Source organism: Aquila chrysaetos, chromosome 10 (genome assembly GCF_900496995.4).
Source record: "Aquila chrysaetos chrysaetos chromosome 10, bAquChr1.4, whole genome shotgun sequence".
Classification (NCBI taxonomy): domain Eukaryota; kingdom Metazoa; phylum Chordata; class Aves; order Accipitriformes; family Accipitridae; genus Aquila; species Aquila chrysaetos.
This window is the reverse complement of record NC_044013.1, coordinates 2,854,086-2,877,637: the sequence shown is the minus strand read 5'-3', so window position 1 is coordinate 2,877,637 and position 23,552 is coordinate 2,854,086. Positions and strand designations below refer to the sequence as shown.

Genomic DNA, 23,552 nt, shown 5'->3' with positions numbered 1-23,552 from the left:
ATTACCATATATAATACATTTAATATGCTGCTTAGATTTTTAACATAGACTTTTTTTTATTTCTGACATTGGTGAGTCATTTAAATATTTAGCCCGGACAATAAAATATAAAAAAAACCCCCATCTACGGTATGTGCCTGCTGATTCTAACAATAGTCACACTATTAGGGCCCAGTGAATGTTATTATAGAAGAATCTCTTAAGTCCGTGTCATACATACATTATGAACTTACAAATAAATAACTCTACAAAAATCCTGTCGTCTCTCCACAATTTCATGTGATCGGCAAAAAGAAAAGGCTCTTTCTGGTGATGACAAACTAGGAATTGCACATTTAGTTCGAGGAATACATTACTGGTGCATCACCAAAGTCAACCACTAGGCAACAAAAAGACGTATCATATGAAACAATTTTTTAAATTTTTATTTTACATATTTATACATAAAACTTTCAAGGTAACTCTCTGAATCCAACCGAATGTTAATAGCACATCTAAAAATGAATGTCAGGTAGTCAACATTCACAAAATGTTGAAAACTGATTAAAATATACATATTACTGAAAGCTACAACTTCACTACGAGGCAGGCATGTATTTTTTTGACTTGTATAGCACCGTCAAGTACAGTTTCTTTATTTTAAAACTACAGTGAAGAATAAAAAAGTAGTCAATGGTAAAATATCGTTCAACTGAAAATCTCTAAACAAACAAAAATAAAGTTAAACTACCCTCTCTTCTCACCCATGATTTATAATGTTATAAGTACTGTACATTTTTTGTAATAATATTATTAAAATGCCTGATATTTAGTGGCACGAGTAAAAAAATTAAAATAAATTAAGAAGCAGAGGCCAATCACCGGACATAAAGCTTCAGACATGGTCAATGACTAACACTGGTTTTCTCGTGCGCCACCGTGGACATCAGCGCTTGGACACACACAGAAGCAAAATGAAGTCTCGCTCCAGCTCTGCTCCCGGCGCTCCGGGGTTCATTTTGCCGGCATCTTCTCTGCCATGTGCTTCTGCTGACTTTCGGCGTGTCTGGGGCGGGGGAGAGGAAAGAAGCTGCGTTATTCGCTGTGCCGAGGGGAGGTGGAAACCCGAACCACACGCGGGGCTGCGCTCCAAGCCAGCATCCGCGCCGCTCTGGCAGCGAACCAAAAATCACATTTTCCCCGAGGGAAAAAACAAGCACCGAGCGAGGTTACGTGGGGTCTCTGCCCGGGCTCCTTCCCGGCGGGAGGGGACGGGGAGGGAAACCCTTCTCCGGAGCGGTTTTGGGTCAGCTGGGACCGTTTCCTCCCCTCCTGCGGGGATGGCCGGCGCGTTCGCCCCCGGACAACGCCGGGATGGGGAGTGCCGGTGCCCCCCTCCACACACCAAAGCCCCCACCATCCTGACCAGCTTCCAAACAAATTTCTTTTACTAAACTGCCATTACTTGCATCTAGGAAGCAAAGCGTTTCCCAAAGCACGGGAGAAACAGACGCGAGGTGGCGTTGGCATTTGCCTACTGACCCAGCTCCAGCCCCCATCCCAAATCCCCCCCCCTTTCATCGCCTGCTCTTCATTAAGGGAAGCAGTGACGGTGTCTCGCAAGACTCCGAAGTGACAACCTGTCTGCTCGTCCCCGGGGCCACCAGCCCCTGGGCAGCACGAGAACTGGCCACCCCAGCCGGCGGAAACCTTTTCCAGGCAGAGCACCGTCAAATCCCAACCAGCTGCTATGCAGCACCACGATGTTTTAAAATAGAAACAAATATAGGCCGTATTTTTTGCAAGCTTAATGCTTCAGCCGTGAAACCGTAGTCGCAGTGTGCTGACAATAACCAGTGCACCTTCTTTTTCAGCTGCTTTTTCCCCAAAGCTTTCAATGCTTCTTAATGTTTCTGCAGCGCATCACTAGCTATCTCAAAGGAAAATGCCTCTTAAGCCTTGCCGCCCGGGAGATGGAGTCCTTCAGGAAACCTGCCTATATTCTGCAGGGCTTTCCATTTTATCGGCTATTGAACATTAATATTTAAGAGACTCAGAAATTCTCCTGTCTGTCAAGTCCTCCTGACAGTGGAGGCAGACCGGCTCTCGCTTACCCCAGCGAGAGGAGTGGGGTGACACCGGGAGCCGCTTGGATTTTCCTCGGATGCACTGGGGTTTGCAGCATCACCCCTTCCCAGGCTCTCTTCAGGCTTCGGAAAGGGGAACACAAGTTCAAGAGCATGTACCAACACCTGCGTTCGGGGAGCTCTTGAAAGCTGCTGACAGTCTCCAGAACCTGAGTGCCTTGATTTCTTGTTTTGGATGAGAGAGCAGCATCCTGCTCTGCCCTTACCTTTGACGGCAAAAGCTTTAGTACCGAAATTCTGCTAAAAGAAAACCACTACACGTGGTAGGCTGGGACCTGCGAGGAGAGAGAAACACCCCGAGGAGGCTCCTTCACCTGGTCAGGTCCTCGATGTCCACCAGCATGGCGTCCTGCTCCGTGTGCAGCTCGTCCCGAATGAGCAGCAGCTGCACCAGCTCCTCGTTCAAGCCTGGCGCCGGGGAGAAAGGGGGTGAGTCTGTGATGTCCCAGGGAACCCCGGTTTGGGACCCGTACGTCACCCTTCCCCACCTCGTGACACAAAAGCTGGTGCAGAGAACCAGGACGGACCTCCCCAAAGGATGCGTGTTTTCTGGGATAAACTGTATGCCCCCTTGCCACTGCATGCAAGCAGTTCCTCTCTTGAAATAGCTTAATGCACCAGCAAAAATAAAGATGAATTTCTCAGGGCTTGGAGTTCCGCTGGTTCAGCTTGCGCTCACTTGGGGGCAATAACCCTGAGCAAGAAACAGGCTGCAGAAAGCGGCCGAGCCGCTCGCCCAGGCAGCCTCAGGTTTAGCTTTTTAATTCCCTGCGGCAACGCAGAACACGCTGCCCACCCGTCCTGGTTTGGGGTTACTGTCCAAGCTGACCCCTCTGCTCAAGAGGGATGTTCGTGACATTGGATTCTTGCTCGGGGTTGTGTCAAAGAGCAGGGAAGAAAAAGAAAACAAAAAGGACCATGTGAAAAATGAACCTGCTGGCACGGGCTCCGCTGAAGGCTGTACCTGGCCATCACTCACTGCCAGAGCTGGTGTTTAGACTGCTTAACTGCAGCTCTACTGGTTTAACGCCCCTTCAGTTTGGGAAGCAAGCTCAGTGTAAATGACCTCATGTTCCCATACTTGGGTGCTTTCTAAAGTGACGCTAATTAATTAGCATATTTTTTTGCCTTTGCAGCAAAAAATAAATCATGACTCAATGGCGCAGTTCTGCATCCTCAGCAGGGCTGCTTCCAGAAGGGATGCCAATTAACCAACGTTGAGTAGGGAAGGAGCAGCACAGTAGCTCCCAACCAACCTTTTTTTTGACCTACAGCCACCAGAGAAGTCTACTCCCCAAATTGTTAATTAATTCATTAATAGGAAGATGGCAATTCCCTGGGGGAAAAAAAACCCTGGATCTTTTGGAGACAGCAAAGACAGATGAGGTGGTGGGGCACTGTCCCTGTGGGCAAATGCAAGGACCCATGAAATTCATTGAAACGCTGCAAGAGTGGATCTACCCCGGGACGTTTGCTAAACTGGAGGCTTTCTCCGCTTATGGATAATTTTGATGCCGTGGCATAGCGTCACGTGAAGACATAGTCATAAAGCCATGAATGGCAGGTGCTTCCAGGACAGGCAGACTTCCCAAAACTATTTTTACCCGACCAGGTTTTGAGTTTCAAGTGGGGCATTAGGTGCTGGCACAATGCTACAACCCTCCACTCTTACGGAGCCAAGCGAGCGCTTTAGGAGAAACTGAAAAAAGGAAAGAAAAAAGCCAAAGGAGCCAAATCTGGAGAGAACTCCATCTCCAACTACTGCTGCGTGCCCCTTCCATATACTCGTGTTATTCTACATTTACCAACTTTTCTATGTGTATCCTGGAGAACTGTTCTTAATTAAACGGGACATATCAAAGAATAATTAAACAAGTATCACTTACTTTCTATCTGTGAGTGGAGATCATTGACTATCACTTGTAGCTGCCCGATAGTCATGTCTCTTAGATCAGTGGGTTTTAAACTTCTCTTCATCAGGCATTCACTTATATGAGGCATATGTGGCAGCTGAAAAGAAATTTTTTATTTTTTGCTGTTTTCTTCCAACTATTTGTATTTCTGAACAGCAGCAGTTTACATTGCTTGCATCCCCCTCTCACAAGCATGCATCAACGACTCCACCGGGACTACCACATTGAGCCGAAACATCTACACAACGTTTGAGCCAAGTCTTCAAATCTACCAACACCAGCAATATACTGATGTAAAGGGAGGCGAGGGCTATGGCGAGCCGTGTTGTACCAAGGCAGGAGTGCTCCGGGATGGGATGGGATGAGCAGACTATGACTTAGAGGATGAGCAGCATCATGCCGGCCTCAAGGCAGTAACAACCTTCACACTTCATCATCTCATTCCCTGCATCCCTCCCACTCCTATAACGCCCCGATAAAACGACCCATGTCGACCCCTCAAGTCCTGACAGCCGGTCCCTATCTCCACTGCTGCATGTCTACAAGCACCACAAGCAAGAGCTGCCAGCTGGTGTGCATGGCTCGACAAGCAAAAGCAAACAGCAAAAGGGCTGGCGTTACCCCCCACACGCCGTCCCACGGCCCCCACTTACAAGATCCGCTACCGGCGATTTCTTCCTGTTCTGCTTTTCCACCTCAACCTGCATTTTGGCCATGGGCTTCGCCATAGCCAAGGCCATTTTGGCTTCAGCTTGGAGTTTCTTTTGCCTGGTGAGGAAATCCATGTCGTCGAGGGACTCTGACTCTTCCTCCGTCGTGTCTCTGTCGGAGTAGGACGAGCTCTGCTTGCTCTAGGGAAGCAGACACGCAGCCGTTACAGAACCGTCACCCCAACTGTGCCACAGCAAAGGTGGTTGCTGTTGGCTTAACGTCTTTTTGTGCACTTACAAGTGGTATCATTTCTACAGAAATGATGAGGAGCACAGATTTTTTTTTTTATTTTAATCCACAAGATTATCTTTAAAAATCAGAGTAATTCCCACATAGGCCCCCTTGACTACTAATAGCAACTTGAGCACTTTAGATGGAAAGAGGAGCCAACCAGATCAATAGGTGTTGAAGGGACAGACTGGTTAAGCTGGAGGAAAACATCTGGGGCTGTGGTGTTATATTTGGAGAGGAGAGGAGAGGAGAGGAGAGGAGAGGAGAGGAGAGGAGAGGAGAGGAGAGGAGAGGAAAGCTGGTGGGACCTAATACCACTTCATACCCACTACTGCCCTGAGAATTATCAGAGCCGAAAAGAAAGGGAGGAAGGAAGGAGAAGGAACACCTTCACATGAAGGCATCTGCTCTACAGCAGCAATGTGCTAGCCAGGGGCAATTTGCTATCTGCCCCTCAGCATCTCGCACTTCTTTTATTGGTGGCTGAAGATGCTGCTCTGAGGTTTAGCCTTGCTATTTTAATAGGATCAGCTCTTTATCAGCTTCCATTATGGATGCCCTACGGTTTCCATGCTCCAGAGCCTCTGCGGGATGGGTTCCCAGACCTACCATGGGCGACAACGGCGTGTCCAGGCTGGTTTCTGTCTTGCTGTCATCAGCATCGCTGTCCTTGTCGCTGCCGCTGTCGTTCACGAAGCAAATCTGCAGGTTCATCCCACTTTGTAATCTGCGGGGGGAAAGGGAGAGGTGACGCGGCAGCCCCCTCGCACCGGCACGGCTGCCGGCAACCCGCGGCTCTCCCCACCGCGCCGATGGGTTACGTGGGCAAGGTGCCGCAGCGTCGTCAGCAGCAAGTCGTTTGCCTTTTGAAAGGATGCTGTTGTCCTGATTTTGTACGGGCCTCAGGAAAATATAACCATTTTCACTTTTTTTCCAAGAAGATGGTCATCGCCCACCCAAAAGCAGAGCCAGGACCACCAGCCCACGGTGGCAGAGCACGGGCAAGCTCCTGCTGCTGCCTAGTGCTGTCATTTCTGAGCAGCAGCAGTTCAACGTGGGACTGGGAACTCAGTGGCACGGTAAAAACAATACTTCTACCACCATCTATTGATGAACTTCAGAATTACCGAGACGCTGCAGAGCTTTTGTCATCATGGGTGTCTGTATTATTACATTAAATAAAATACTATATATAAAGTATATATAAAATATAGTAAATATATTAATATATAAAATATGTTATATATAACATATATACAATATTATTATATTACATAAAATAATGTGTTAATGATTTAAACTATTTATTCAGAAGGGTAATAAGCCTGTTTGCGGACCCCACGGCTCCCTCTGCTCAGATCAGCCTCAAAGAGCAAACAAGGGAATGGATTTTTTGGAGAAGAGGGTGTCTGTGAAAGCCCCCGCTGATGCTCACGCTGTGGAGCCGCTCCACAGCCACCAGCCCAGCCCACGCAGCCCGGGCTCTCCAGGACAATTCATCCACCTGACACCAGGGTCAGGCCCATTTGCCGCCTACAAAAACTGCTCAGGCTTTGCACATCTTCCAAACTCATTAAAAATTAACCCCAGAAACTAGAGATTTCTGGGGTCAACTCTATCAGCCTTCTCAGTGCATCATACTCCATCGCTGCCTGCTGAAGATGGGGCAAAGCTCCCCCCATGCTCTGCTGCCTGTTATTCTCCATTCCCAGTGCGGGGGGCTTATATTGGTACTTACAGACAGCAAACTCTTATTTTCCATTTATTTTAGTAGAATAGATAGCATTAATAATTGAAATTTTTTGCAATGAGAGTGGTGAAACCCCGGCCCAGGTTGCCCAGATTGGTGGTGGATGCCCCATCCCTGGAAGCATTCCAGGTCGGGTTGGACGGGGCTCTGAGCAACCTGAGCCAGTGGAAGATGTCCCTGCTCACGGCAGCGGGGCCAACCCTAGATGACCTTGGGCTCCTTCCAACCCAAACCATTCTATGATTCCATTCTATAATTCTGCACAAGATTTTAAGCCATGGTGGACCGACATGGGTACCCACGCTGGCGTGCAGGATGCACTTTTGGCTTGGCTTAAAATTGTATCATACGCCTTTCGAGAGCATGACTCCAACGCCCAAAACCCAGCAATTTATTCTGTTTTATTTCATATGCAAGCATGAGAGCAACGGTCCTGCAAAGGTTCCTGTAGGTCCTGTAACAGGCAGCGTGCAATACTAATGCTTTGCCTGGACTATAAATATTAACGAAACGCCAAAGCGTTCAGGTACAGCTGGTAATTTCTCATGGCACAGCTGCCAAACCCTGCCGTGCAGCGTTAATTAGACCCGCGCTATAATTACAAGATATCGGCTCCTGGTTTAGATGTAACTACACAGAGCAAAACTGTTTTCCCTTTCAAATGACTTGCAGTTCAGTTTAATTTCACAATTGTACCTCTCTGGTGTAATAACAGTATTCCTCCTGGCTTTATGCCTCTCTAAGACTTTTTTCTTCTCCCACACCATGGCAACAGGTAGATCTTCACTCCCAAGGTGGGAGGCGTTCAATGCTTTCCAAGTGCCATGGTTTACTCCCCAGCAGCTGAATATAAACAAGCCTTTCTGGAGTTGATTTGATGTAGAGATTTTAAAAATCAGAATAAGTGAAGTACCCATGCTACGCAATGTGCCAGCCCCAGGGACGGAGCCGTGTCCGGCGAGCAGAGCCTGCGCGGAGCATGTGGACGTGGCGGGGAGGCAGGGAGCCATGCTAAAGGTCATTTTTTTCATTCTCTGCTGCTTTCTGTGGGTGAGATTAATTGCTCTCCACTGCCCTGCTGTCACCAGGGCTAGCTATCAGCATCAGATCTGTTTCCAATGGGCTGCCACCTCCTGAGCCAGCGAAGGAAGATACGCTTTCACAAACTCGTGGTTTTTCACCAACCATCACCATGCTGCCTGACCCAGGACTGGTGGGACCATGGGACTGTCCTCAAGCCCTGCCCTGCTTCGGACATGCATGCCTGCCATTAAACCAGGCATTCAGACATTAAAATCCTCAGTATTTTGCAACTCAACATAAAGAACTTGGGGAAAGAAGTAACTAATCAACTATTTTCCTGACCATAACTCCAGTTGTGCATTCACGATACTTCCACCACCGTTTTTGGTCTGCCCAAGTCCAAAGGCAATTCTCAGTTCAGGACAGAGATCCTAAATGAAAACCTGAAGGAAACCTAACTCAGGAAACTCATTTGCTTTATCCCCTGAGCATCCAAATACCTCTTCTACACAGTTTTAAACTAATATTTTAGCATATTATTTACAATTATTCACGTAACATACAACTATTGCGTTTGGAGCATAAGACGTTGTTCTAAAACAAGGAAAATTCAAGGATATGGTTGCAAGCAAAAACTGAGGGATCCTCTGAAGGGCAGGTCTCAGGACGTCCCACTGGAGGCATCTCACACTTTTCAGCCTCCAACGAGGTTTTGGGCCGCGAGGCCGCCTGGCTTACCGGGAGGAGAGGCTCGGCTTGCCGCTCTTGCTGCAGCTGGTGTAAAGTCCCGGGCCATCGTCGAAGAAACTGCCCAGAGCCAACTTCTGCCTGATGGACTCCCGCTCATTCTTCTGGGCCTGAAAGGGAAGGGCGACAAGAAAGGATGAAGCTGCCGGTCACACCGGTGTGCAGGCAGGAGAGCTGTCCCACCAGCCCCACCACCACGCTGATGACGCCCAGCATCCCCCGAGCTGTCTCCCACACTTGGGTGGACCACATTGCCCATCCCAACAGAGAAGCCCATCTGCATCTCTTTCTCTCCACATACTGATAGATGTGTACCTATATACACACACACATCTGATAGATACCTAATGCATATACCGCTATCTGTACCTATATCCATACACAGCCACCGAGGCCACACTTGCACCATTAGCATCTTCCACTTCCCTGAGCAGCCTCCAAAACCACACGCTCCTCCTTCTGCCAATGTGCTTAGAGGTATATTTTTAACCATTGCCATCAAATTGCGCACAGTTTTAAAAATGTGGGTTTGTATATATGTTTTTTTGAATAACGGCAAACTACAAAGAGATTTGAAATTAATCACCCATCAATGATTATGGAGATGAGTGTGTAATCAATGTGCAATAAATGAAAATCACAGATCTAGATTCAAAATTAGTACCAGTACTATCCTGGTGTCTGTCACTAACAGATTATGTGCCAACGCTGACAATAAATTCATACAAGGTGGCAAGTTATTGATAGAAGGAACATTTTGAAGCCCTCAAACATTTCATTTTAAAGTAACACATAATACCTGATCAAGAATACACAACAAAAGAAAACATAGCAGGCAAGCATGGGCTGCTTCCATGGTGTTAATTAATATAACTATGCTTCCCATATTTCACCTGTCTCACTAAAAATAAAGCACCTTTTTTTGATACAAGGAAGTGAAATGCAAATTATTAACTTAAAATAGCTAATAATTTAATTCCAACTCCAGTGCTGACTACATACATTACATTATCACACTGTCCATTATATTGTCAATCCCTTACCAAAATACATACTTCATTTGTAACCTAACTCCTTTCATTTAAAGTATTAAAAATAATGCCGATGGCATCAAGTGGTATCAAGTTTTTGGGTTCAGCTCCCAGTTTCCGAGGCTCTACCCAGACTGCCCAGCTATGTTTTTCTACTTTGTTTTTTTCAGGTTTCAGTAATCGATGCCTCGATCACACAGAGGCAGTTAGATTTAGAAGAAAAAATAGCCAGCCAGCTGGTGAAGGCAGCACAGTGAAAAAAATAAGTAAAAATGAATGAGAAATATTTTTTTAATGGACTGAAAGCAGAGACAGGGCTGCCCGTGCCGTTTCCTCGTGCTGCCCATCTCACGATGCACGTGGGTGTCTCCCCTGTGAGTGCCAGCTGCATCCCTCAGCACAACAATATTTCATGAGGTCACGGATACCTAGCCTCCCCGTTTTTCCAACCGGGATGATCCTCTCCCACATCTTCCCATCTACTTCTGATTTTCCTTGTGTTCCGACAGAAATGCGTGGATGAACAAGGAGCTCCTGGACAAACTCAGACAGAAAAAGGAAGCCTACAGAGGTGGAAGCAAGGACAGGTACCCTGGGAGGAATACAGAGAAATTGTCCCAGCAGCCAGGGATCAGGTTAGGAAAGCCAAAGCCCTGACAGAATTAAATCTGGCCAGGGACATCAAGGGCAATAAGAAAAGTTTCTATAGGTACACTGGTGATAAAAGGAAGACTAGGGAAAATGTGGGCCCTCTCTGGAAGGAAACGGGAGACCTGGTTACCCAGGACATGGAGAAGGCTGACATACTCAATGACTTTTGTGCCTCAGTCTTTACTGGCAAGTGCTCCAGCCATGCTGCCCAAGTTGCAGAAGGCAAAGGCAGGGACTGGGAGAATGAAGAACCACCCACGGTACAAGAAGATCAGGTTCAAGACCATCTAAGGCACCTGAAGGTGCACGAGTCCGTGGGACCTGATGAGATGCAACCGCGGGTCCTGAGGGAACTGGCGGATGAAGTGGCTAAGCCACTATCCCTCATATTTGAGAAGTCGTGGCAGTCCAGGGAAGTTCCCACTGACTGGAAAAGGGGAAACATAACCCTTGTTTTTAAAAAGGGAAAAAAGGAAGACCCGGGGAACTACAGGCCAGTCAGTCTCACCTCTGTGCCCAGCAAAGATACTGGAGCGGATCCTCCTGGAAACTACGCTAAGGCACACGGAAAATAAGGAGGTGATCGGTGACAGCCAACATAGCTTCACCAAGGGTGAATTTTGCCTGACAAATTTGGTGGCCTTCTACAACGGGGTTACAGCACTGGTGGAGAAGGGGAGAGCGACAGACTTCATCTACCCAGACTTGTGCAAAGCATTTGACACTGTCCTGCACGACATCCTTGCCTCTAAATTGGAAAGACATGGATTTGATGGGTGGACCACTCGGTGGATAAGGAATTGGCTGGATGGTTGCACTCAAAGAGTTGTGGTCAACAGCTTGATATCCAAGTAGAGACCAGTGATGAGTGGCGTTCCTCAGGGGTCGGTACTGGGACCGGCGCTGTTTAACATCTTTGTTGCTGACATGGACGGTGGGATTGAGCGCACCCCCAGCCAGTTTGCTGACAACACCAAGCTGTGTGGTGTGGTTGACACGCTGGAGGGAAGGGATGCCATCCAGAGGGACCTTGACAGGCTTGAGAGGTGGGCCCGTGCGAACCTCATGAAGTTCAACAAGGCCAAGTGCAAGGTCCTGCACGTGGGTCAGGGCAATCCCAAGCACAAATACGGGCTGGGCGATGAGTGGGTTGAGAGCAGCCTTGAGGAGAAGGACTTGGGGTATTAATGGATGAAAAACTGAGTATGAGCCAGCAATGTGCGCTCGCAGCCCAGAAAGCCAATCGCATTCTGGACTGCATTAAAAGAAGCGTGACCAGCAGGTCGAGGGAGGGGATTCTGCCCCTCTGCTCCGCTCTCGTGAGACCCCCCCTGCAGTACTGCATCCAGCTCTGGGGTCCCCAACATGAGAAGGACATGGACCTGTTGAAGCGGGTCCAGAGGAGGGCCACAAAGATGATCAGAGGGCTGGAGCACCTCTCCTATGAGGACAGGCTGAGAGAGTTGGGCTTGCTCAGCCTGGAGAAGAGAAGGCTCTGGGGAGACCTTTTAGTGGTTATATAAAGAGGGCTTATAAGATGGAGAGAGACTTTTTACAAGGGCATGTAGTGACAGGACAAGGAGCAACAGTTTAAAACCGAAAGGAGGTAAATTTAGATTGGACATAAGGAAGAAGTTCTTCCCTGTGAGGGTGGTGAGACACTGGGACAGGTTGTCCAGAGGAGTTGTGGATGCCCCATCCCTGGAAGTGTTCCAGGCCAGGTTGGATGGGGCTTTGAGCAACCTGGTCTGGTGGAAGGTGTCCCTGCCCATGGCAGGGGGGTTGTAACTAGGTTTATCTTTAAGGTCCCTTCCAACCCAAACCTTTCTATGAAATCAGGAGCCCAAAGCACATCTCCACCTCCTCCTGCCCAGCTGGGACAGCACATCCCAGCCTCCATGCCAGCTGAGACCGCTCCCTCCCTCAGCAGCATACCTACCTACTCTAGTGTGTGCTGAAAACTAGTCGTCTTTGCATTAAAATACTCATAAACACAGGCACACTTTCACATATTTACCCCTTTCAGATGGGGCTGTCTCTCCACATCTTTTTTAATTTTGCTCCATTTCCCACCGAGATGCAACTACTCCCAGTTTGCCATCTGTACATTTAATCAATGTGCAATTTGTTTTCTCCACCAGGTCATTACTGAGGATACTAAATAACACTGCTCCCAGGACTGAGCTCAGAATATCCCATTTTATAAACCAGACACAGGCTAATGACCATAAAGAAATCAAGAGTCCTATTTGTTATTATAAAATAGGGAACAGTTACTAAGGAATAGAATATACCTAAGGGAACTGGACCTCAGGCTTTAGATAAATTACCCAACAGCTGCTATATACATCCTGAGCCCGGTATTGAAAACCATAAATTGAGAAGGAAAATTGCAAGTGGTTTTTTGGCTATCAAATATACTTACTTGGTATATAAAAAATAATGGATCAAATACTCAAAATGCAAAGGTACTAGCAAGAAGAACATAAACCCATGTTATTCAAATGTGTATTTTGACACTGAATCAAAAAATGTATGTATTTCTGAAAGAGGGGTCTGGTGTAGAGCTGAAGTCTGGTCCAGCCAATTATTTTAAACAAAAGGCTGCTTTTTATTTTTAAGGCAAAACAGTTTTGGGCGGATGTTTTCCTTCTTACCGTTGACCTTCCAATTCGGAAGGTCAGTAGCTACCTTTGTTTAAGTACACGAATAAAAACACTATGTCAGATTATGGCCGTGACTGCCTACGTGTAAAATGCTTTACACAACCGTTTCAGCAAAGGCAAATTGCCAGGAGAGGTTCAGCCTTTCCCCACAGCGGACTCAGCACACCATTTCCGCAGCCCCGTCGCCCGCTGTAATTATTGCTGGTTATAAATCTATTGCAATCACCTCGCTGGTGTTTGCAGATTATACAGAACCGTTTGTGCTCTTCACCACCCGCCTCCGACACATGCCGGCACCCAGCCCGTCCCCGACATGCTGCGGCACCTCGACACCAAAAACCCCCCATTTTTGGTCGAGAGCCTGAATTTATCCAATGTATGCCTTCTTCCCATACGACCCCATCCCTGGGGGAACACGGAGGTACCGCTGATGCTGGGGGCTGTCCCTGACCGACCTGATGCAGGATGGAGAGTGGACCCCCACAACAGTGGGCACAAGATTTCTGCAGTTTTCTGGGAAACCGAGCAAAGTCCATACTGTATGATTTATGTCATTTATGAAGCAGTAGCCAGACTATTCTTTTCACCACGTACACTCCATACTATTTAGCATGCAGGCACCTGTACTAGCAGCCTTTACTCATGACAGATATCACCCGAAATAGCACATAAAATTGCACATGGAAGATTTATTTGGCGTTGAGGTGTAGCAGTGATTTGCCAGGCTCCTCGTCATGCTCTGAGACCCCCCACCTTGGGTAGAGCAGCCAGCTCCTAATAACGGCTGGGGACAGCACTTCTGGAGTTGTACCGATCGGTACCAAACCTGGACTGAATACCAGGTGTGCTTTGCTAAGGCTCTGCCTGTTCGGAGAGGGAAGAGTCTAATTACACAGTGAATTACAGATTAACGGGTGCCAGCAACACTTTGGCAGAACCCCGTCCCAACCAGGCAGTGCCACTGCAATGCGAGGGGTTAAAAAGCAGCGAGGCCAGCGGAGGCTGGATGCCCGGAGCATCCATCCATCGGTGCCAAACAGGGTGCACAGCGCCGGGACACAGCCGGGCCACCGAGGCTATTTTTGCCAGGGTCTGTCATTACCAGCCATGGACAATTACTATATTTAAAGTTGCAGACCCATAGGCAGCACCTTATTTTATCTCTGTAAAGTACAGGGGCTATTCTTGGATTTACAAACAGAAATTGTAACCACAGAACATTTGTTTTTATCTCCTTTTTCTTCATGGCAGATTTGCTAGTAAACGCAAACCCAAGTCAAACTTGCGTATCTCAAGCCACATGGCAAATTGCCTTAAAACCCAGGGGTCTCGAGGTATGAGAACGCGTTTGGAAACATCTCTTTACATTTTCTTTATCATAAAGTGATATGGAAACGCAGAGGGAGGAAGGTTTGCTGCCCCGTGCCTGTGCACTAAACACCGCCGAGCGCTTCCCTGCTCCGGCACCCCAAACCCAGCGCCCTGGGAGGGTCTTGGGCAGCGATTCGGCAGGTCCCCCTCCTGCCAAGAAGGCGACTGTCAGCAGACAAAAGGCTCCTTTTTGTCCCTTACCTTTTTATAACTCCCCTCCCCGGCCGGCAGGGCTGCTTTCCTGATGACGTCACCCATGCCATCACCCTCCTGACTCATCTCCTTCGCTCCCGGGTCCTCACGCGGCGGGTGCAACGTTCCCGCCGGGGCATCTCAATCCTTCCTCCGCTCTTCAGTCGGCACCATGGGATCATGGGCTGGCCCCCAGAGCCAAGACCTGCGGCAGCCCACCGTCCACCGTCCGGGATGCTTCCCCGGCCCCTCTCGCCTCCCGGCCGCTCTGGAGCACCTTGCTTTTCCCTAATAAAGTCAACGGCAGCGTCGGAGCCTCGGCCAGCTGATGAGAGGGAGGCGAAGGCTGCACGGGCCAGGGAAGTCGAGTCCTCCTCCAGCCACTGCCAGCGCCGGATAAAAATAGCCCCGAGCCCTCGCCAGCTACACAAGGGCAGGAAAAAACCCGGTGTCTGATGTCAAAATCCAAGCCCGGTGGCGTAGTCACGGCTAGAGGGGGCAGGAGGAAGGGGCTTTCTCCCGGGGTTTTCACCGTGGAAGTTATCTTAACGAAATCCCGGCGGCTGGAGGAGCTGGCTGGGGCAGCGAACCCGGGCAGAGCCGGAGCGGTCCTCGAGGATGGGCAGTCACAGCAATGTCAACTACGAGACAAAGTTTTGTTTTCACTGAAAGGACCCCAGGGAGCTATTTCTTGGCTAAACCAGCTTTTTAAGGTGCAAAAAAAAAAGTTTCCAGGAATTAACCAGGAGGTCAAAAAGGCATCCAGCCTTAACCTGCCACCCGTCTTGTGGGCTTGCGGAGCATGGGGAACCCCGCACTGCCTGGTGCCTGCTCAGGGGCGGCTGAGCACCCCAGCCCCGGCTCCCGCGGGGGGCTCCGTGGGCTCAGCAGCCCCCAAACCTGCACCGCTTACAGCTCCAGCTTGTGCCTCCAGCAGTCCTGCCCGGAGATCCAGGCTTCCCAGGCACGGCCGCTGCTCCCCGACCCCACACAAATCCTGCTCAGTCCCTGCCGAGATCCCACCTGTGTCGCACCCATCACGGTGTGCAACGTTTGCTCTGGATCAGCTGCGGGTGAGGCAGAGATCACACGCTCGGGGCAGGCATTTCTATAGGGAATCCTTAGAAAGATTGGAATTTATGCCACAATTTCTCAGTGGTCCTCAAAACGTGGCACACCAGCAGCAAAAGCACTGATTTCTGGTGCAACACAACTATGCTGCATGCTACATAATTTTAATAGCCCTACAAAGTTTACATGTTTAAATGATGTATCCAAGTCATGCTGACATCATTTCACCTAAAATGCGTATTCTAGTCAGATTACTGTTTCTGACAACATACAAATTATGCATCATGGCATTACTGTACTCTGAAGTTTCAGGCAAAAACAGTAATAATAAACAGGATTGTTTAATTCCATTCTTGTCCCAGGATGCTGCTTTGTAACTATAATTCCCAAATGAAACAAAGTTGTTCTCTGGATATTTCATTATTTTTAGTTCCCCTCTACCACTGACTCATTGTGTCCTTTCCTGCTGTTGCTAAATTAACTTCCTCTCCTGGCCGTGGGGATGGATCCTGACACAATAAATCTGAAAAAAAAACACAAATCCCATAGCCCGACAGGAAGGATGTGGTGGCCAGGAGCACCGGGCTGGGGGCTGAGCCTGCGATTTGCCACGTGCTTCCCTCCCCACCAGCCCAATTCGGGACAAGTCCCCGCATCACCCTGCCCTCATCCATCGGAGGGGGATGTCCCCGTGCATTTTTTAAAACTTTTTATCCCCCATTCCAGGTTTCAGGCCAGCTCACCTCTGCCCTGCCCTCCGAGCCGGGATGCTCCAGGAGCGGGCTGTCGGAGGGGCATCCCCTGAGCGGGTCCCACAGAGCTGGTCTCAGTCTCCAGTGAAAACCCCGCTTCCAGCGGCCACCTCATTCAAGGCAACAGGAGAAAAACCAACCTGGCAAGAGGCACGGCTGGGAGCCCCTGTAACCATCGCTGGAGGCATATTTGGGTGCCCTCCTTGATGGCCAGGACCAGACCCAACCGTGCATTCCTGGGAGGAGCATCTCCCCACCAGCAAAGGAAAGGCCAGTTTAAACTCCGGCTACCAAAACCGCAAGGGAAATGAATTTTGTGGTTGTCTCAGCGCAGGGACCAAACCCTTTGGTGTTCAGCCCCTTCCCCACCTGATGCAAAAGGCCACCGTGGGCAGATGGGCAGCACCGCTGCCTGCACCGGACTGCCCGACCAACACCTACGACTGTCCCTCTGGCAACCGGCCTCCGCTTGAAACAGCCCTCCCCGACATCCATTGTACGTAGAGGGTTTAAACAAACAAAAAAAAGCAATGATGGAAGCTACGCTGTCACATACGCTCCACGTTGGCATCGCTAGCCGAGGACTCCTCGCACGTCAGATCGCATCAGTAGGAAACTCCATGGCTACGGCCGCCGCGGCTCTGCCGGCACGGGGGGAGAGGCGGCCACGGCCACCTCAGCCTGCTTTTCTTTTTATAGCGTGAAGGGAAAATTCAGAACAGGCGTATCTGGAGCAGGTCAGCTGGGGTGTCCCTACTGCAGGAGCACACAGCCACAGACCCAGCGCCGCGGGGAACACACGGGCCGGGGACGGCTGCACTCAAGTCGTCCTTAAGCAAGGCGAGGAAATAGGACACATCAAGTTTTATGTGCTTGAAACACGCACTGATTGCTTATGGAAAAGCAAGCAGCTAAATTTAACTCTACTGTGCATACGTAACGCTTGCTTGAGTCGATGAAAAAGCCCTCAGTGCTGTTGGGGCACACTCCACTGGGGGAGGAAACTACCTCTCCCCAGCTTTCTGTTGGGGATCAGCTCCCACACACCGCCGGCTACCAAGTTAGTAGGTAAAAACCCTAAATTCCCAGCGAAGTTCAATGAAAGCACTCCAAGCACTCTCCCTGCCAAACCAGTGTTCACGGCCACGGGGCGCTCAGGCCAGGGTATCGAGGTGACTTCCAGATTCATAGAAATCTCAAGTTGCCAGAACTATTTCACAAAACATTCCTTTTATTGTAAAGGTCAGAATAAATCTCTTCTGAATAGTCCCTTCACAGCACAGCATCCTTCCAGAGCAGAACAGCCGGTACAAGGCACTTACAACCAGTCCCTGCAAATTTCGGGATGAGGTGGACCATGTCCTCCCTCTCTCTGATGATGCTTCCCTGAGCTTTAGCACACACCTACTTCACAGAGGTTTTTTTTTTTTCCATCTCTGTCTAAACAAGAAGGCCTTCAGCCTCAGCTCTCTATAATGCAGGCTTTATTTTATTTTATTGTAATTGGTTTGGGATGCAGGGTCAGTGCGCTCGGCCACACGAACTTGAGGTTCCTCTGCTATACCACGATGTAGCATCCCCTCCAGCGCGGCAGCCACGGGCGAGAGGCCAGGCCAGCAGCTCTCCAGCTCTGCCAGCGCTCTGCGGTGGGGTTTGTGGCGTTTGAGGTTTTCTCCAAGGCCTGTCTTTTGGGGTTATATTCTGCCATGAGAATTTGTATTCACTTTAATGAAAAAGCTGATGACAGTCTGGTATTTCTACACGCCACAAAAGCCTACAAAACCCTAAAGATACCAAACAAAATAAACCTAATTAAAAAAAAAATTAATGAGCATTTCATATTTTAAGCTTGTGACTTTCACGGCCCGACTTTTAAGGTTCGGTGCTCGGTGAGACCCTGGGAGCGGTGGGTGCCGGCCAGCCTTGCCTGGTCCATCCCCGGGGCAGGCAGCCTGACCTGCAGGGACACCAGCAACCTCCCCGCGCCAAAATTAACACCAGCACCTCCCCGCTACAGGGGTCTTTCTAACAGACCCCTCTCACGAAACACGCACAAACCTGGGATCACGAGAGCCGCAGAGAGTCGAGCCCGATGCACGCACCCGGACCAGGTCCCAAGCAGGATGCGCCGCACGCCCCGACCCGCCTAAGAGATTACTTCTAAGCAAATAAAAATCTTGGTTTTCACATCAGATTTTTTTTCTTTTTAATTTTCTTTGCACGTGTAAAGCCCGGTAACATCTCCAGAGCGACTCTCCCGCCAGCAGATAGCTCAGACCGTGACTGATGCCAGCGCACGGAGCCAAACCCGGTTCCCACGGGCAACTGCCTGTTTGGAGACTCCTGCCTGAGGCAGGGGCACTGGGTGCCGGGGCGGGGAGGGGGGGTTCCTCTGCTTTTAAAAGCACATTAGAAATCAACCCAACGAGATGATGTAAGTCTAGACATATTACCCACTCGTACGGCGGTGGCAAAGAAACACAGACGAAGCCAGCAACAGCCCCGAGAGTCCCATTTTGCTCCATGCAAAGGTGGACCTGTCGGGCAACACTGAAAATAGGCATTTACAAAGCAAACTGAAACACTGGCTAAGGCTTTCAGTAAAGCACTGCTAATACGCATGTTGGAATAAAACCTTTATTTCTGTGTTAAGGCCTGGATTTGCACGCTGGCCTTTCATTCTGTGCGAGCTCAGGACCACACAAAGCACTACCCAGTGTGCACGAGCTGACATTTTTCTTGTCAAACTGTAGGGGAAATACGGAGCCCTAAATAAAATGTTTGGCATAGGAAAATAAATCAGTATAAAATAGGAAAAGAGAAATAACTAAGAGAAAAATACATGGCACGAAAAGCGGCAGCAGCCTGTGTGACTCCAGGATGCGGCCACGGGAAAGACGTCAGATGCTGGGACCTCCTGACCATGGAGAACCTGGCCTAAATTCAAAGCGATGAACCCGACTTAGCCACATCCAAAACCTGCGGAGGACCTACGGCCACCTGCATTTCAGAGAGCAGCAGGGACAGCTCATTTATGGTGTGAAACAGGACTTTCAAGGCAAGGCACAGCATACGACAGAAATACCCTCCTCTTCCTCGGCACCCGCCTGCGCTGCGCCCCGTCCCCAGCACCCTCCCTGCCGCGGAGCTCATGTCCCAGCCCTGACGTGGTCATGTCAGAGCTTTTCTGCTGAATTTCTCCAAAACAAACACGTTTTTAATTTTTCCCCGTGTGTTGGCTTGTTCTTCTATTTGGTTTATTTTTAGTTTATTTAGTAGCTTCAAAAAAAGGAGTGCGAGGAGGGAGAAGAACAGAGTTACACACTGTCACCCTCCTCCCCCCGGGGCACTCCGGGCAGCTGCCAAAATCCTATCATTGCTGGCTTCCAGTCTGATCCAACACCCGGGATCGCCGGCCACAAAAGAATTAAAACTTGGCCTTTAGGTTAATGGGTTTGGGAGGGGGCTGGGGTTGCTCCTAATCTTTGCGGTGTCGTAGGAAGGTTTTGAAACAGATTTCACTTGAAAAACCACTTCTCCGGACTTCTTTCTATGATGTGCATGCTTTCTGGCTGTTTTCACTCTAATATTTCTTGGTTTGGAGGAGAGGAACCAATTCATAAACAAGCAAGTAGATGAAAGCAGATAAAAGGCAGCAGCGCTGCCATCGCAGCAAGCCCAGCGCATTAACATGCAGGGATGCTGGCCAGGCCTGCGCCGCAGCCACAGCTCGGCATCGCTCGCCCACCGCCACGGACCAGCTTCCACCCGGGAAACAATGCGCAACCTTTAACCCTTGCGTTCCTACGAGTACGCTGGGAAAACATCCGCTGCGCAGAAACAATGGCACCATTTATTAAGGCAGTAGAGAGCAACAGGCTCGGAGCTGCAGAAAAATCAGATCCCCTAAAAGAGAGGCTGAAGAAAAACCAGGATTTTTTTTTCTTGCAAAGGAGCTAAAAATGGAAATTCATTTCCAGAAGCATTTGCCAGATCGAAAGCATTCAGCAAAAAATCTTTTCAACTCTTCTCTCTCTCTGTACATACGTACGCGTTGGTATCTTTTCCCTTCCTGATATATTTTGCAATAGGAGATCTTTTGTCTTAAAACACAGGTTGAAGTTTGAATTAAACGTGGCGGTGGGGGAAAACGAGGAAAAGCTGCTGTCCTGGGCAAGGCCCCGTCTCCCGAGGGTCCAGCTCCACCGCTGGGAATGCCTGTTGGGTATTTTGCAAAACACACTCCACCGCACGTACGCAAACGCATTTCTCAGCATCGCCGTAGCGGATGGACAGGCGTTTGTGCATTTAATAATCCACCTGTACCATCGAGCCCTAAACGTGCCGTTTCCCGTGCAGGTGCACCCAACGGCACCCACCCTCTCTTTAGAGGGAAATGAAGCCACAATAACAACCCACCCCAAGCTCTCACTCGCCCCGCTAAGAGAATCCTGACACGGCTGTCAGTGCTGCTGCCAGGCCCCAGGGCCCCCCCCGGGGACGGGGGCGGCCCTGACGGATGCTCAGAGAGGGAAAAGCTGACTCCCCAACCCATCACCGGTTCTTGCGCGGCTTATTTAGCAGAACAACATGAACCACGACGAGACCGCGCCTGAGAATAATTATCTTGCGGGTCAGCCCTCACGCTTCGATAAATCTGGAAAGCGCAGAGAAAAAAAATCCCCCCATTTATTCTCTCCTAAAATTTACATCGCTCCCCTACGGCGACTCCCAAAGCGCAAAAACCCGCAGCTGGCTGGCTCACGGGGAGCAGTTTCATCCAGGTAGGCGGACAGCGAGCGGGGTGCAGGCAGGAGCGGGGTGCAGGCAGGAGCGGGGTGCCAAAGCCGCCCCCCCCCCCCGGCAAGCGCATCCCCGGCGCTTGCGAGCATCGCACGGCGAGTACAAAAGCCCCCCCCCCCCCCCCCGGGCGGACAGACTTTTCGGGGGCTTCCCCCCACCACCGCTGCCTCGCCAGCCCCGGGGGGGGGGGGGCACGAAGCCAGCAAGCCGGGCAGGCGGAGCCGGGCTGCCCGGAGCCCCCCCCGGGGGGGGGGTGTCAGTCCGGGGTAATGAGGGGGGGGGCCAGGCCGCTTTCGCCCCTTACCTGGTAGGAGCAGTTTTCCTGGTGGACCATCTCCGTGCATCATCCGCCGCCGCCGCCCAGCCGGCAGCGCTCCGCAGCCGCCGCGCCGCCCCCCCCCCCCCAACCCCCGCGGGGTCTCCGGCCCCGGAGGAGGAGGAGGAGGATGGGAAAGAGGAGGATGGGAAAGAGGAGGAGGAAGACGGGAGCCCGGGCCAGCCGCCCCGCCGGTAAGATGGATGCTGCCGCGCTGCTCCGCCTGCGCAGCGGCAGCCCCGGCGGAGCACGGCGGCGGACGGGGAAGGGGGGGGGGGGCGGCCGGTCCCGCCCCCGCCGGCACAAAGAGCGGAGGGGGGGGGGCACGGCGTAGGACCCCCCTCCTCCTCCCCAGACGCTGCGCTATGGGTGGGAAGTCCCGTGTCGTGTGTGTGTCCCCCCCCCAGCCCCGGGGCGATGCTGCGGCAGGCAGCGGCAGCCGCAGTTCCAGCCCCCCCCCCCGTCTGCGGCAGCACCGTGCTCCGGGGGGGGGCATGGGGGGGGTGATGGATGGCGGCTCCAAGGAGCGCAGCTACCAGCATCGGCTCCCCGAAACGCTGCGAGACACCGAGGCGTTAAATAAAGAAGGAGCAGATACCTTTCTTTTACCCTCCGCCGCAGAAACGTAGCGCAGGTTTTTTTTGCTGGAAAAAGGCTCTGCCCTACATTTCCAGCAAATTATACATCCACCCTGCAGAGAGGGTGAGCGGGGGGGCCCTCCGCTATGGCACCCACCGGGGCTGGGCTTCGACCACAGAGGAGACCCTATTTCGGCCACGCTTGGGGTCAGAGGGAAGCAAGGCCCGTCTCCGAACACATTTCTGCCCAGAAAAGGCCTGTGAAGATCAAGCAAATATCCAGGATGCTTTCTGCAGGATGATGGCCGGGTGGGCTGCCCCCCCCCCCGCCATCGCTGCGCACCCAGCGGGAATTCACTGCCGTTTGCAGAATACTCCGCTGCTACTCCAAAATAACATTGTGAGATCATCAAACTTTCTTCCCTGTTTGCAGGCTCAGGCTGGAGGCCTGACGCATGGAGGGAACCGAACCCTGATTTTGCTTTCTATTTTAAAAGTCCTTAATAGAAGAGACTGGACGGAGCGGCGGGACAAGCAGATTGTTTATAATTCTCTGCCTTTGCGATCTGCCGAGCGCTGGGTTCTGGTAGCTCGGTTCGACTTCACCACTCATTCTCCAGGGGGTAACGCACACCCCAATAGCCTCATTTGCAAGATTTTGGGGCTAGGCTGGCCCTGGCCACAGCTGGGGGCGAGGACACAGCCAGTCTCACATTCAGGCCCTATTTCTGGCTGGACACGGCCCATCCGAGGGGCACCAGGATGCCCAGAGTGCGACAGCAGTGCCACAGGCTGGGCTTGCACCATGCACTGGGTGCTCTTACCCAGGCAGGCGACAGCGTTTTGGCTTGCAACTAAAAGAAACTCCATGCCTCACCTTCCTTCGTTAGGCAAATTGGGCTTTATTCTGCTCCTAGTCGCCGCCTGCTGTGGCTAAGTTCAGAAATGCACATGACTCTGAAAACCAGAAACACTTGCTCACAGGGCGTCTCAGATTTGATTCCCTACGCCAGATGTGCCTCTAGAAAAAAAAGGCCTTTGTAGGACCATCGCTCTGCGCCAGCTTTCCCAGCTTCTCATCCACCCAAACAGGCCGGAGCAGCCGTGGGCGGATGGAGAGTCCCTCGAGTCCCGTGCAGCTGGGCGGCATGGATGGAGACAAACACCCAGACCCTCCTCCCCGATGCCCTCTCCCCTACAGGAGTAGAGCTTTAAAAAAATAGAGCTTTCATTTAAAAAGAAAAACAAAAAATATTCTGCATAAGTTTTTAAGAGAGGATGAAGTCGTGCCTATTTTTTACCAGATCTGCAAAGAATCCCATTCAACTAGGCAGCTATTTCCAAACATCAAAATAAAAAATCCCCACTTTTCAATATACTGCATAAATCTCGGGCTTGCTTTGGAAAAGTATCTGTGGCAAGCTAAAAGCAGCTCCACATATTACATAATCTCTAATGCCATTTATTATGTGCATCACAAGGAAAACTCCTGAAATTACCCCCCACTTCCCACGTGCGGGTCTATCTATAACGGCAGTGACTCAGAGCCGCTCCGCGTGCAGCAGATCCCCGGCGGGGACTGCACCAACCTCCCTGCACCCAGGTCTGCTGCGGCACGGG

At 50.6% G+C, this 23,552-nt stretch overlaps 1 protein-coding gene across 5 annotated transcripts in view; it reads right to left on the bottom strand.

The window, feature by feature from the left end:
• Window positions 1–402: 402 nt before the first annotated feature.
• Window positions 403–23,552, bottom strand: part of LOC115347732 (schwannomin-interacting protein 1) — a 235,215-nt gene continuing 212,065 nt past the window's right edge. For 3 of the 5 annotated variants that reach the window (XM_030029409.2, XM_030029407.2, XM_030029408.2), the window contains 6 exons: window positions 8,493–8,611; window positions 5,591–5,708; window positions 4,693–4,890; window positions 4,013–4,136; window positions 2,441–2,534; window positions 403–1,045 (listed from right to left, as the gene is read on the bottom strand). In XM_030029409.2, coding sequence (XP_029885269.1) covers window positions 994–1,045; window positions 2,441–2,534; window positions 4,013–4,136; window positions 4,693–4,890; window positions 5,591–5,708; window positions 8,493–8,611 — 705 coding nt within the window. In that variant the 3' untranslated portion in view covers window positions 403–993. Of the gene's footprint in view, window positions 1,046–2,440; window positions 2,535–4,012; window positions 4,137–4,692; window positions 4,891–5,590; window positions 5,709–8,492; window positions 8,612–14,421; window positions 14,696–21,342; window positions 21,562–23,552 lie in introns of those variants that run through there. The other 2 variants (XM_030029411.2, XM_030029410.2) reach the window with 2 other exon arrangements.